General features: G+C 35.0%; 1 protein-coding gene across 3 annotated transcripts in view; it reads right to left on the bottom strand.

The window, feature by feature from the left end:
• Positions 1 to 15720, bottom strand: part of BTBD9 (BTB domain containing 9) — a 113894-nt gene that overhangs the window by 39083 nt on the left and 59091 nt on the right. For all 3 annotated transcript variants that reach the window (XM_069009830.1, XM_069009832.1, XM_069009831.1), the window contains exon 8: positions 1689 to 1798. In XM_069009830.1, coding sequence (XP_068865931.1) covers positions 1689 to 1798 — 110 coding nt within the window. The remainder of the gene's footprint in view (positions 1 to 1688; positions 1799 to 15720) is intronic.

Genomic DNA, 15720 nt, shown 5'->3' with positions numbered 1-15720 from the left:
CAAACAGAGAATTTTTAATAAAGCCATCTGAAGTCCCCATCCCCTAGATTGATTACCTTTGAAACTTAAGAAATGTTAAAACAGATCAAATAGTTTGTCTCACCAAAATCACTCAACCAGAAAAAAAAACCTGAGTCCATGAAAGACGAGTTAATTACAGTGTAAGTTCACTTCCACAAACATGCACAGATTCACTGCCTTGCCTACTGTTATGATCACCAATCTTTGTGTTAACACTCAAAAAAAACCAAAACTATTGAGTCCCAAATTAAGCATTTATGAAGTAAGTTTGATCATCTGAAATCAAATACATACAAATATTTGCACACACTAACTCTAATTTTGTATGAAGTTTCTAAAAATTCATAGCTGGCAGTGCTAACTACGAAATTTAGCTCAAACGTTTTATCAAATTTGAGATACTTTGTTTCTCTGCTAACTAGCTTACTGCAGGGAGATATTTTCTTTTAACACAGTTCTTCCCTACTGCTTATTCTATTTTCTAGTCAATAGCAATTACAATGCTACTTGCACACTACCTAAAACAAAGGGAATGTTTATGATTTGCCTTTGTATAATGCACAGGGAACAGGCTGAAGGAATTGGGTCTTGGTTTTTCACAGCTAAAAATGATAGTTTTCTCAGAAAAAAAATTTCAAGTGAATATGTCTTACTAAAAATCTTTCTCCTCATCCTATTTTGAAAACTGTTTTCCCTTCCATCTGTCAAAGGGATATTTTATTTAAATATTTTTATTTATATAAATATATATTATATATATATTATATATTTTTAATTAAATATATTTAAACATGTATTTAAAATTTAAATATATGTTTAAAAGCAGCATGAACTCTGAGAATTTTGCTGAAATTCTCAATTTTATGCTGTAAGTAATATATTGTGGGAAATCCCACCTAGATAACTACCAAAAGGCACACAATATTTTCTTCTCCAATGAACTTCAGGATCTGATTCTTGTGAGTTTATATGGAAGAAAGCACAGAAACCACCCAGTTTGAACTATTAAAAAAAGATTGATATTAAATCTTGCTGTGACACATTTTATCATTCAGTACCATTGGTCTGCTGGGGATTTCAACCTTAAGTAACATAAAGGTATTAAAAACAATATTATATAAGCTGCCCAGAGCTAAGAGCGCTCCATCAGCATGGTGTTCTGAGAATAATAGCAGCATAGCCACTATAATGTTCTGCCATGGCTAAGCATGTCTATGGCTCTTTGGGGGGAAATCAACACATGAGAGTTTACTTTCAGCAGTTGTAACCAGGCTGTCTTTTGAGTCCCTAAATGTCCAAATCCATCATCACTACAATAAATAGCTGTGCTTAGTCCATTCTTGTAAGAGAATTCAGGCTAACCTACTGGGAGGCATGAACAAACATACTGTGACATGCAAAGAAAAATCACATTGGCAGCACTGACTCAAATACCAGTGGCTTTGTCAGCAGGAGTTGATTTGAATTTCGGCATTCCTGCTGCATCATTAATTAATCCACAGAACTGGAATTTCATAGAAGTTGTAAGGACTAGCCAACTAATTCCATGCTTATAACACAGTTAAGAGATTTCTGGGTGGAAACAGAAGTAGAGTGCAGTGATGGCCAGCTTTAAAAAGACAAATGTTTTCAACAGTTCATGGAAAAAAAAAGGTTTTCTCTCTTACCTATCAGACCTTTCTCAAGAGTAAAGGATTTGTTCGTGAACATGCATTCAAATGCCACAATATGGAAAACTTTGTTCACTGTGTTGTGGGTCCCAACAATTCGAATATACCTATAGGAAAACAAAAAAAGGTAAATAGCATAAGTTAAACATGACAAACTTCTCTGCACTTAAATATAATTGATTCAGTTAGACTATAATGTGCAGATCCGTAAGAACTGAGTAACTGTTCAAAAAAAGAAAAAGGAGTAAAAAAGAATATAAAGTTCACAGCAGGTTTGCATCTAGTCAGGATGCTGGCTCCAGTGCAATCTAAAAAGAAAAAGAGATGTGGAACCTGTTGAAAATGTTTCTGGATTAATTTGCCAAGAAAATCAAAATGAGGAATCTTCTGATTCAGAAATGGTCTGTTAGTGCAAATGTGCTCATGGAGGTTAGTAACAGTAACAACAAAAACAATAATAATAATAATAAAGAAGAAGAAAAAGAATAGTAATCCTTTTACCAACAAATTTTCAGCACTGTGAAAGATTTCATACAGCCAGGACAAACTCAACAAATGAGTCAGGCTTTTCTTCAAAAGCCAAAAATTAATTCCATTTTATTATGACTGTTTCTAATTCTAACACTGGATGTACAGGATATCAATCTCTGTTGGTGTATCTTTTATTAATAATGAAAAAAAAATCTCAACATTCAAATATTAGTAGAAACAAAGCTATTCTGATGGTATAACTTACACTTCTACACTCCAATTGCAAATCAAATAGAGCTGCTCTCAAGCACTGTGACCTATTCACCTGCTGCATTACCCTGCAGGCTTCACCTTCCATAAACAACCACTAACCTCGATTCAGTCTGATTCTGCATTTTCTGAAGAGATCCAACAGTTCTTAGTATAAATTTTGAAAAATCTCGAAAGGACTATTGTACCCCTCTCAATAAATGCTGAGCAAGCAACCAGAAAACCATCTAAGCCAAACACCAATTACTTCACAAGATGGGTTACCCACACTGCAGAAAGCTTTGTATGAATTTAACTCATTTCAATTAACAGGTGTCAGAAAGTACGAATCTTAAGCAATAGCCTTGGTTTGTGGTATGAAACAATCTCTCACTTACATAGTGTAATTATATTTCTAACTTAATGGCCATTCACCAACAGCATCATTTTGGCTTGTGTTCTTCATCAGATCAAGTTGAGAAGATACACAGTTTTCAATACTGAGATTTTCTTTTTAAACAATAAAACAACCCTCATAGCTATTTACTGTGCTAATGCTCAACCTCCAAATTTCATTTAGAAATTATTTTAATAATCATGACTTGTCACAAAGACTTACATGCTATTGCCTAATTAATATTAACTCACAGATGAATTAATTATCACAGAAGAGAATGTCCTGAAAGTCATTCTATGTAGAAAACAAAGATGCAAAAGTGGAGAAAATATTTTTTATTCATAAAGAAGGTGACCCTGTGTTCTAAGAGTAGAGCAGAACTTAGCCCTTACTCTGTAGCCATGCCAAGGGCCTGCAAAGAGCATTGCAGGACTCTTGGTTGACAGTCAGGCAAACAAGTGTTTCCCCAGACCTGCCCGTGTGAACCAGATGACTTTCCTTTTATCAACTCACAACCACAATACGAACCCTAAACACACAGATAATGTCCAAAATTCGACAGCAGTAACTGATCTTGCTCCCTCCAGCCTCAAAAGCACAGGACTCAATTAAACACAGGAATAATCTTGGAATATTTTGAAGGGCACATGGAGGCTGGCTCGCCACAGAGACTGCGCTGTCTCTCTCAGGCAAGGAAGGTATTGATTGAGTTGTGCTGCTTGGACAAAATGCACCAGGCAAACCAACAGAGTGTTACTAATGGAGATGTACTTTGACATCCTTCGTTACACTTCCTTGCATTGAAGAGTTTAGAGAATAAACAAAGTAACAAGATTAATAGGAACACAAGAAACTGCTTCATAATTAGCTTTAAATGCTAGTTTACTTGGATTTTTTGTGTTATAAAACTGTATCATTAGAACAAACTTCTTGATTGTTTTTTCAGAGCAATTGGAAGTTGTTCAAATTCCTGTCAACAACAAAGCAGGTTCATACAACACGAAGTTATCTATGAATCTTTGTGTGATTGGCAAGTAAAAGAATCACAATCCAATGCCTACACTAGGTCCACTGTCGATGGACTTTAGACTCAACTGATAAGACTGGAAGAAAGAAAAAAAACCCTGAATCATTCTTTAAAGAGAAAACCCTGATCAATTTGTGGGGTTTAAAAGAACTTCCCTAGCAGGTAAACAGGAATGCAACATGAAAATTTTGCCCCTTTATTTTATTTTCTTGCCCTTTTTGAGAATAATGGATATTGATAACATATAAGCGCACTAAGAATTTCATCCACATGTCACAGACTTCTCTAGCCACAGACATGCAAGCTACACACAGTCCTAAAATTCTCACAACAGGAATATCAGAAAAATGCACTTGGTGGGGGTTTTTTCCCCCACTAAAAAGAAAATTGTTTCAACTAGAGGGAAACAGCATGTTCTACTGGATCTTGGTAGAATTTTAAACTATTGAAATTTGAATGGACTACCTGGGTTGATTAATTAGGCACCTACATGGCAACATTTCTCATTCATCCCCCATTTTTCCCAGAACAATTCTACTCCTTTATATGAAATTATTATATGGGTACTCTGTTGTGACTACATTTCTGAACAACTTAATTATGCTTTACTTCTGCTCTTTACATCTGTAAAGCTGACACATTTAATTCAGGTAACAGCTGCTGCAGATCCCACCACTGATTCAGCTGTGGGTACCCTGCAGGGCTACAAACACCAAAGCTCAGCTGCCTACATCATCACAACAGTGCTTAGGACATATGTGTCAAAGCCTAAAAATATGCATACTCTAGGAGTCATTTTAATCCTTCATTATAATAACACCAGTAAGATACAGACAAACTCTAAAATATATTAAACACAGATTCCAATCCCTTGAGAATATTGAGACAGAAGACTAAATAAGGGGAGGCAATGGAAATTAATAGGTACTTTGCACTGATATCCACTCTTAAGTTACTATCAAAGCAACTTAGAACAGCAACCACAAGCTCAGAGAACAAAATCAAATATGTACAAAATGTGCTCTTATGAAATTGGCTTTTCATTTTCCTTCGTGGAGCATTTGGTATGAGACGCCAGTGTTAGAATTACTGCATTCTTTGTACTTTATACCTCCTCTAACTGCTTAGAACCACTAACATTCACATGCCAATCACCACCACAAAGAAGCATGAGGCACAGCCCAACACACAAGGGCATTAGAAGACATTGTGTTTGTCTTTCAGTGGAAGGAAACAGTGTTATTCAACACCATCTAAACTCCATTTATTGACAACTCCCTAAAACGAATAATCCTTCAGACTTACACAGCTGAATCAACAGACCCGTGGCAGGAAGATAGAAAAAGCAAGGAAGAAAAATCTACTGCCATCATTAAATCATGTGGGAAAACACTGGACATAAATACATGAAATAAAGAATTAAGCCAGAACAAACACGAAAAGCATATCTGCCTTTTGACAGAAGACAAGTTTTCCTGCACTTAGAAAGGCAAGTCTAATAAAGTCTATTTTATACCAAAAGAAATCCCTGCTGCAAATATTGAAAACAACAGTGACAAATCAAATAAAACACTTACACAAGACAAAATCGTTGAACTCCAGTAGGAAAAATACATCTAACACCTACAAAGCCTGTAACAAACATTTTCACCTTTGGAAATACAACCAACAGTGAAGCAGTTTGAAAACAAAACACACTTCACTTTGTAATGAATGTGTATGCAGGTATTTTATGCTGGGGCATTCAAGTGACTAAAAATATTGGTATACAACACTTACATAGGACATATAATTGTGCACCACATGTAAGCAGTATGTCAACCAATCAACCAATGTTTCTCAAAGGATTTAACCAAATTAACACTGATATGGTTTGGAACATAAGTAACACTTGCACAATGTGATAATACGTTTCGTATTCCATACATAATAATCTGTAAGAACAATAAGTTTACAAATGCTTTGTTCTTTATCAAAGGTTTCCAATTTTTATTTTTTTAAAACAATGACCGGTTTGAGACAAATTGGAGGAAGATATCTTCTGATAGAAGGGATGTTTCAGCTGCCCCTCCCCCACCAGGTTCAGGAAGAAATTCCTCAGAGGAAAGCGAAAAAGAAAAAACGACTTATTTAGCAAACACAGTGCACGCAAGCATGGGGAAAGAATAACGCTAAATAAGAAAACCTCTCGCTGTGGAGAGAACCTGGTAAATGTTCAGAGTCGTTTCTGTGGGTGTGGTCTCTCTCTCTCAAGCTGGCCGTTCAGCGCGGACCCCTCCGGGCCAGCCGGTGTAGGGGCTCCCGGTGTGTTCTGGTATTGTTGAACAGTCCAGAAGAGAAGAAGAAACCGAAGTCGCAGGGAAGCAAAGGAGTTTAACTCTCAGTCGCTCTCTTCCGAGAAAAGGAACCAAGAGCTGGGAAAAGCAGGAAGGTGCTTGCCTCCGCTCTGCAGCAGCAATCTCTGTGTCCTCGGAGCACAAGCTGCGTTGAAAAGTTTGCCTGGCTTTTTTTTTTCTTTCTCTCGGACCCGGTTTTAAAGGCGCAGAAAGGCACAGGAATCCCGTCTGCGCATAGAGCGGCGATAGGGGATACACATCATAAAGTCACCCCAAGACAAACAGAAAAAAAACAATTTCAGATAAACATGCTTGAATCTCCATCTTCACACTGTAGGCATATCTAGTTCCACTGAAGTTCTCAAATCTGAACTTAGCTCACCTGGTTTTATTTCAGGTCAGTTCTCAATCCAAAACAGATCAATTTCCTAGAACCCATCTGGATATGAGCAGAAATCTGCAATTTACACCTGATCTCATAATGGACTTACACTATAAGAATACAAAATAAGATACAAGAAGATATTAAGATTTGGCTGTCATAAAATCCATATTTAAACCATATCCCTGATTTGACTTTGGAGCTAAGCACAACTTAAATATCACCCTCACTTATCTTTATGCCACCTCTACTGAATACATAAAATGGGACTCTAATAAATTAAATTGTATGAAAAAAAAAAGTTTTTAAATAGAGAAGAAAGCATTGTTCTTCAGAAAGTCTGGTTCTAGAACTGGATGGGAGATAGAGAGAATGGACATGAGCTGGCTCTGCACATGTTCCAGGCTGGTGTGACATGAAGCCAGACTCTTTCCAAAGTGATCATCTTCAACAGGACTCATTTTCTTTGACACACACTACATCCTCATGAGGTTTTATGGCTTTGGATCAATTTAGCTTCATTATATAGATACATTGTAGCCTCTACATTCTACATATTGAATAAAACATAAGAAAATACAGCAAAGTGCTGTTCAGTGAAATCTGAGAATGTTTTCCATTTTCCTCAGTTTCTCATGCTCCACCAGTCTGTAAATTTAGCATGCAATACTTATTTCTTGCTCCAATGACACCTCAGTAAGTGCTGCCTAGATCTAGACTAGAATCAGACAAAGATATGTCAATATGACAAAGAAATACCTGAAAAATATTAGAAAAAAGTGAGGAAAGACGGAGAAGAAAAATAGGTTGATTGCATCAAGATAGCTCAACAAAGAAATAACTGTAGTTTTGACCTGTGCTTAAAAAAGCAAGGAATTTAGAAATTCGTCCTATAAAACTGTAATGAAGATATATACAAAAATTTGTATTTAGCTCTGGCATCAAATAAATCTGACAGACAGTGGTAAAGAAGAGTGGTTTTTTTAAAAAAATGGCCGAAAATTATTTTTCAAAAGGAGACAATTATTGAAAGAATCCTTTTTATCTAAGTTTTGTTTGGATGAATCATTACACAGAATCAGAAACACAGTAACTTCTGGTATTTGAGCTCACGGGCATAAGAGAATAACAGAAGACCTCCAGGGCTCTCAAAAGGGGGTCATAAATGCACACGAAGAACTAAATGCTGTGAAAAGGTTAAAAGTCCCCTAACAAACTGACCAACAAACAAACAAACTAAACCCACAACAACTAAATAAACCACCACTCCTTTCCAAACAGTGTAACATTTTACTTACAATGTAAAAATACATCCAAGGATATATGCAAGAAGCCTTATCATTCATTATGTTAAAATTATACTGGAAAGCTACTAAACAGTACTCAAATGAAATCAGCTAAGTATTGGTAACATAAAAATGACTGATAATATATTTTTCATCAGTATTTTTTTGATTTGAAAATTTCTACCTACAGATAAACCTCCTTGCAGTTGCAGGTGGTTAGAAAATTGATGCAAAGTATTGCTGGCTCAATTTCAAATTTGCTCCTCAGTTTTGGAATGCTGAAATGTGGGACAATTCATTAAGCTGAGTATGTCTCATCTACACTAAACATTTATGATACAGCATGTAGTGTTAATATTCAAGTGTGGTGTGGATCTGGGACAAGAATAGCTTTGTTAGCTGAACAAGCTTTGGTTCCTTAACTAAAGATATGATCATACAGTTATTAAACCCCTGTACTACTCATTGATTTACAGATTTACAAACGCCATGCCAACAGTAACTGTGTCACAAGAAACATCAACTTCAATTATTCAACAGTAGGAGCTATGTCTGTAGGAACAAAACCACTAAAAATAAAAAATCACAAGTAATGTCCCACTCAAAGCAGTGGAATGTCAGTTCTGACTGCTTTGGTGTTCCTTTCTAACAGAAATAAAATGTGCAACACCTATTCTGCTCCTGATAACACACAGCTTAGCCAAACTTTTAAGCCATGATCATTCTTTAGATGGATTTAGAAATTTTTAATAAAGACTGAAATTCACATGAAATATGTATCAGACACTAAGAAATAGAAGAGAAGCCTCACTGGAAACTGTAAGACACATTTTTCATGTTTGTGAAACAAATGTTTGATGTGAGACAGAACAGTGAAAGTATCAACCAATTATATTCTCTTTATAGAATATATTTATTCAATTATATTCTAATTATATATTCAATTATATTCTAATTATATTATTCTAAATTCATGAAGTTCTGTCTTTTATGAGAAAAACATCTGACATGATATCCATTAGCAGTAGCACCTGGTACACATATATACCATTGCTACCTCAGTTAATCAGTGTCTCTAAACTTCCTTGCTTATACTTTCCAGCATATTCAAGACCCAACCCTTAGCTACTGCAGGCCTGAACTGAGCTATAAAATAAACGACAAAAGAAATATTATTTATGGGACTATTCATCAAACACAGACAGTGCAGCAAATTCAATCTCATAAGCTTCATAGGTCTAGTTTTTTTAAAATCAAATTGTATTTTACTGGAAATAATAGATGACATGGTGAAAGAAGACCGTAAGTTTGGATAACAAGTAGGTGGTCTATATTAACCTGTACAAACACTCCTACACAGCTCAGCAGCAATGAGATGGCAAAAGAGAAGGGCAGAGACTTCCAGTATATATACACAAATAATAAAATACCCAGAAACTCAAGTTCATGTGAGAAGAGTTGCATTATGGTTAAAGACAGAGTATTTAAGACAGACAATTATTGTAAAATAATGATTTCTTGTTTTCACTCCTTCTCTTTTTTCCACCTATTTTTTGTACTTTAATTGTAGAGTAGAACCACATGTATCACACAACATTTACCACATTTCTCTTACTGACTTAATAAGCACTAAGAACTGTTTAACTCAGAACAGCTCAAAATTTTCTTAACACTGAGTGAACTGCACATAGGTTACTTCTAGGAGATACTTACCCAGTGGGAGATTGCAACCACTGATGCACTGACCACCTCAAAATGGACCCCACACTCAAATGGAAGGAAAAACACTACATATGGACTAATTAGCATGAGAAGTGAGAAATATAACTAACAAATAGGGGTTTGGGTATTAATGAATGCAAAAATTACATAATCTCTAACCAATGAATGCTGATGTCTTTGTTTGTTAAAATGTATAAATAGCGTAAAGTTTTGATGAATAGGGAACCAGCATTTTGTAAGTTACTGCCCAGATCTCTACTTGGAGCAAAGTAGAATAAAAAATAGAAATATCTCACTTCAGTGTGTGAATTGACACTGCACAGGTAAAAAGCCCCTGTTTGAGACAACAATAATGCATATTTGTATCAGTAACAACAACAGATCTGCCTTGATCTTAGTAATGCCTTTTAAATACTTAATAGCAGATTCTACAGAGCATTGAAAGGACATGAAAAACTCAGTACTTGCCAGTGCAAAATATTTCTAACAGTTGCAGGATGACTACTTCTGTAATGAAGTAAGCTTTATGGCCATGGAAAAAAACACCAGAGTAATAACTTCCTTCACAGGAACAAAGAATTGCTTACCTGGGAATGAAATGGAGCTTTATCTGGACGTCTGCTTAAAGACTGAATGCATTTAGCAGCCATCCATTTGGCTATCTATGTATTAAAAAGTGCCAAAGAGCAGTTTCATCAACTGTTTCAAAAAGTAACAAACTTTTTGAACAAAATAAGAATTGCACTGAAAATGCTGGAAGTTGCAAATCAATAGGCTTAGAGCCAAGTTATGACAAAATAAAGGATTCTTGAATAATTTAATGATCTACCTAGGATCCTCTAATGTAACCAACTTATTTCTTCGTCATAAACTTCTGCCTTTTTCAATCCTGATGATATGTAGTATTTATTTTCCGAGCTTAAAGCTGTTTCTGAAATACTTTCATTACTCAAAAAAGTACTGTATTAGACCCTAAATCATATAAATCTTGATATCCTCCTCCTCTACTTTTAAGTTTGCTACTATGTTCAAAACCACTCAAATGTAGCTCAAAAATTCATACACACATACATACATAAATACATATATATATATGTAAAGAAACTGTGAAGGAGATTTTTAAAGTGCTCTGATTCATCTAAACTCTTACCACAATATCCTTGACACCACCTTATAAACCTGTCACACATCTATTTTCACCTCAGTGGCAGATGGAAGAAGAATTCTGCCTATACAGCACATCTCTAGTACTGACAGAGTTTCCAACACTTGGTTTGAAAGGAACTTGTTTACTTTCACTTCTGCTTTTGACTATTGTTGAATTCACTCAGCTAACACTTAGAATGTGATTCCTCAATGAAGAAATAAACCACTATACTTGAACCAAAAAGTCAGAAGACAAAAAAGAGGAGAAGAGAAAAAAAGAAAAATAAGTAAAAGGTATTCCCCTATACTGCACAGCAGGAAAGACAGTGAGAATGAAATTAGTGATTTAGGATAGTAGCTCTAACAATTGTACAGTGCATCAGAAACACGCAGTTACACATCTGTGTTGGAATCAGCTAAGCTGGTCTATTTATGTGCTTGTTTCACCACAGCTACCCTCAAGATATTTGATAGCTCTCCATTGTTATTACCTTGTATGTAGCCTTCCCAAAGTGGCTATGAGCACACACAACTCTCTCCTATTCGAAATCCAATTAGATCATTACAACATTACAGTGGAAGAATGGACACTGAAAGGCATTAGGTTGTATTGTATCTTCTTCAAGCAGACTTTTTCCTCTAAATAACACAATTCTTGCCTCAGAAGTGACAGAAGTGCTCTGTGGTAGAGTATCTTTTAAATGAATCTACCACATAGCTATATGAATTTCAGTTCTGCAGACATAAACTTCATTAGCACATCAATTCAATTTTCCTGAATGTCCTGCACTACCTTTTAAACTATCTACTTCACTTTATTAAGCTGATAATTTGAACTCAGTACTACATTATTTCGATATGTAACTAAAAGGCAAGTTAATGCATTTTATTGTTATATATGAATGCAGTGAAAACATGTTTCAGGAGGCAGCTCTTTGTTACACTTCATTGCTTTATTCCTAGTTGTAACTGATGTCAGTTAGGAGGCTATTATCAGTCTAATAGTACCTTTTCCTCCATAATATTATTACTATTCTCAGCATAATGACATAAATATCTGTTTAGAAATGGAGGCAATCAATATTATTTATTGCTAAATTTTCATTAACTAGAAATTCACATGGAATACAAGGCTGTGACTTCTTTTTGTCCTTCATGGACTAGAACCTTTGAACTTCAGAACTGAGGTTCCCCCAGCTGAACCTTCCTCACTTTCTGGCCCCTCTGACCTTCCTTACCTCCACTGAAAGTCAATTTTTCCCACTTAATTTTCATATCTCTTACTCTTCACCTCTCAGTTCATGCTATCTTTCCTTCATCTTGGCAGTGTCAGTGTTTCCCATTTCCCTACTATGTCATGTATCCTGAAATAGATAATATTTTTGATATATTCAAAATGAGTCTTGATATACTTAGAATATAGTCTCCAGATTTTAACTGAAATCAATAATTAACCTGTGTACTTTTCATCATAAAATGACATTTAAAACCCCTACTGCCTACATATTTAGCAGGTAATTGTGGTATTGATTGATGTAATATAGATCTTTTGATGTATACCCTAACCATTTATTACATATGTCATCAGAGAGCTTTCTTTATGTCCTACAACCCCTAATGACTCAACTACATCAATCCTAAACTAAGCTCAAACTTCCTAATAATTTTCTTTATATTACATTATAGCATTAGTCCAGAGAAGGCTGGTCATTCTTTCTACCTAAATATACACAGTTGATTCTCAATACTTCAATTTTCAGATTCTAAACATAAATTCAGGGAAGGGATGCCAGTAGCACCAAAATGCTAGCAAAAGAGCGGTTTATAGAAACTTTTTAGGCTGATTTCAGGGAAAGGAGTCCAGGACCACGGATACTTGGCAAAAGTGACCAAAGCACAAGGAAACAAAGTTACAGTAATTTTTATGCTACAGTGCCATTGGCTTTACACCTTACATTATGGATTAAAACACATACAAGTCTTACAAATAACCCTCAGAATCTCAGTAGCTGAAACCTGCATCCCTACAATTCACTTGCTATTATTATCCATGGTAGCCAGATTATAGTTAAAACATGGATGCTTAATTCATGTTAGGATCATGCTTTCATTTTTCTTTACACATATACCATAGAAATAGGATTTCTGTGTGATCAAACTGCATTTAAAATTCTCTCTTATACTCAGCGATTTTACTGTATTTGCTAATTTTCCACAAATAAGTAAGTAAACCAGAAATATAGTGACTGGACATGAACAAATTTCAGCTCTAATAATTTTCTATAGCTGGAATACTAAAAATTATTTGCCCAATGTCTGATTCCATTCTATATATAAAGATCAAGTCCATACATGAACTACTGTGTGAAAACATTACAACTAGATTCTATTTGATGTATGATTATACATGACAAGCAATTTGAGCAACAAACAAATAACAAAATGCATAATGCTAAGAGAAGATCAAATAATCTATGAGACTTGACATCTATTTCTGTTTCAGGAGAGATATTTGAAACAAAAAGAAAAAACAAAACAACAACAAAAAACCCCCAACACAATCAACCAAACTACCCCAAAATACGACTAGGGAAAGAACAGAAATAGTAGGAAGAGTGACAAAAAAAGAAGAAAAGGAGAAAATGCAGTGAAAGTTAATGAATAGGCAGCACCACATTATTTTATACCTGTCTCATTTCAACACATTTTTAAAAGAACCTGCTTTAAAGTATTATTTAACCTCAAGTAGACAGTAACAAAATCTTTCCCCATACAAATAAGATTTGATTTTACTGGGACACCTCTTAAAATATTTAGTTTCAGAGTTCAAAATACTCACCATGTTTTGTGAAGAAAAAAAACAAACCAAAACAATAAGCACGTACAGCATAATTTTGAAAATATCTTGCCAGGTGTGCATTGCCAGCATTAAATTGTAAAAATTCAAAGCTCATCTTTATTATCAATAGTTCACTATTACTGCAGAATGTCAGTATTCTAAAAAGTAAACCCTGTGTATACGCTTTTAGTTCTGTACCTACAGATTCAGTTTTCCACCTCTGTTTCAAAGCAATAATATTGCACATACATGAACTAAAAAGGACATCTAGAATGAATAAATAAAATGTAGAAGTGTGCTCTAGTGCACTGCAAATGAAAAGCACTGTAGGTGCACCTTACTATGACTGGTATGTACCATGTCTGCTTTGCACTAGTGAAGTCTATGAACCTGCCTACTCTACACCAAAAAACTGAACCTCGAAATCACTTACATTCTCATAAATACTGAAGCTAAAGGCCTGAGACATGTTTAAATTAGAACTCGAAGTTAAACCTTCATGACTTTTGAAATATTAAACCATCATCAAAAATACATTTTTAGAGGTATTACTTATATTTTATGCTGTAATGTCCCTTTCCAGAAAGGGATATTTCAGACCTGCACTTTAATGAAAGGTCTGGACTAGAGACCAAACTTCATACAAACAGAAAGCTGAAAACCTGGTGAACCCTTTGGCCTGAAAAAAGCAGTCTTGTTTTAGCAAAAACCCTACAGTATAAACCACTAATTTTTGAGAGTGAGTTCATACATGGCTAACATATCCCCTCCCTTTTAAAACCGATAGATTACTTGAAATATTCTCCCACCAATTTTCTTCTATACTTAAAAACATTATAGTTAGTGCAATATGATCACAATTAAGCTCTGCACCAGATCAGGATAAGCCAAAACCAATTTTCCTCACTGTCAAGGAATGAATACTCTTTGGCTCTTCCTTTTTTAAAATTGTCTGTTCCAGACCTGTTTAACGTTAGTATTCTCCACAGTATACAGAATTCACCTTATTGATAACCGATACAGGCTTACACCCAGTGTTCTTACTTTATAATAAATTTAATGTGAAAATTAACATTAAACCTCTCCCATGCCTTATGAGCATGCAATTAGCAAAAAAAGCCAAAACCATCTCAAAATTTTTCTGTATCAGTGGAGATTATGATGACATATCCTAAAAAGAAGATACATTCAGGACAGAAGTCACTAGCACCAGCCATCATTTGCACACTCCCCACTCACAGGGCAGAAGTGTACCAATCTAACGACGACCTCTGAAGTCCCCACACTAGATATTTTGTTTTAAAATAGAACATTTGCTCTGTGGTCAACATATCCAAACACAAAGAGAAAGGGTTTCTACAACTGTATCTGAAAACTAACTGGTGGAGACTACTACAGGGGGAACAATTGTTTCAATAAAGTAGCACATCAGAAAGTGGCCTCATAAAAATTTCCACTCCTCCTACCCATTACAGAATACATGATCATATTCCCTTTATATATGTATATACACAAGAATGTACATATATAAAAACACACAGAAAATGAAGTCAGCACAAAGCCACAGTTAACAAATAGAATGGACATGACCTATTAGCTCAGAAGCTTCAGATTTCAAATTAAGAAGTTGATTTGACACAATACTCCATTAAAAAATACAATAAAAATGCTTGAAAAGCTTGAAATAATAGGATTGTGCACCTCATCTGCTCAAGGGCAAACATGAACTAAAGGCTCACGTGATGAAGGTTAAAATGACAACATGCAATTGATGATTAAAGGAACTTTATATCCATTCATGATCTCTGATGTTTCTGAAGTTGAAAGAGGCGAAGGTTACTCCCCTATGCCCTGAAACATGGGTCAAACTAGTAAAATCGAGATTATCAGACAGAAAGATAAATCATATTTTGATATTATTGCTTTGATATTAGACTTCTAATGTTTTTTTTTTTTCAAGGTATTTGGTTTGCCTGAGGGGTTTTGGTTAGTTTATTTTACTTTTTTAATAGAAATGTCTGGACTCAGAATGGATGAACCTTATAAAACAATGCTTTAGCCTCTTCCAAACAGGAAAGAGGTGCAGAAGGCAGATCCTGACATTTTATTTAACATCAATAATATTGCCAGTATTACAGTCAATGAACTTGCAAATTACAATATAGAGCAGGAAA

Source organism: Aphelocoma coerulescens, chromosome 3 (genome assembly GCF_041296385.1).
Source record: "Aphelocoma coerulescens isolate FSJ_1873_10779 chromosome 3, UR_Acoe_1.0, whole genome shotgun sequence".
Lineage (NCBI taxonomy): Eukaryota > Metazoa > Chordata > Aves > Passeriformes > Corvidae > Aphelocoma > Aphelocoma coerulescens.
The sequence above is the reverse complement of the archived record's forward strand: the minus strand, read 5'-3'. Positions and strand labels throughout refer to the sequence as shown.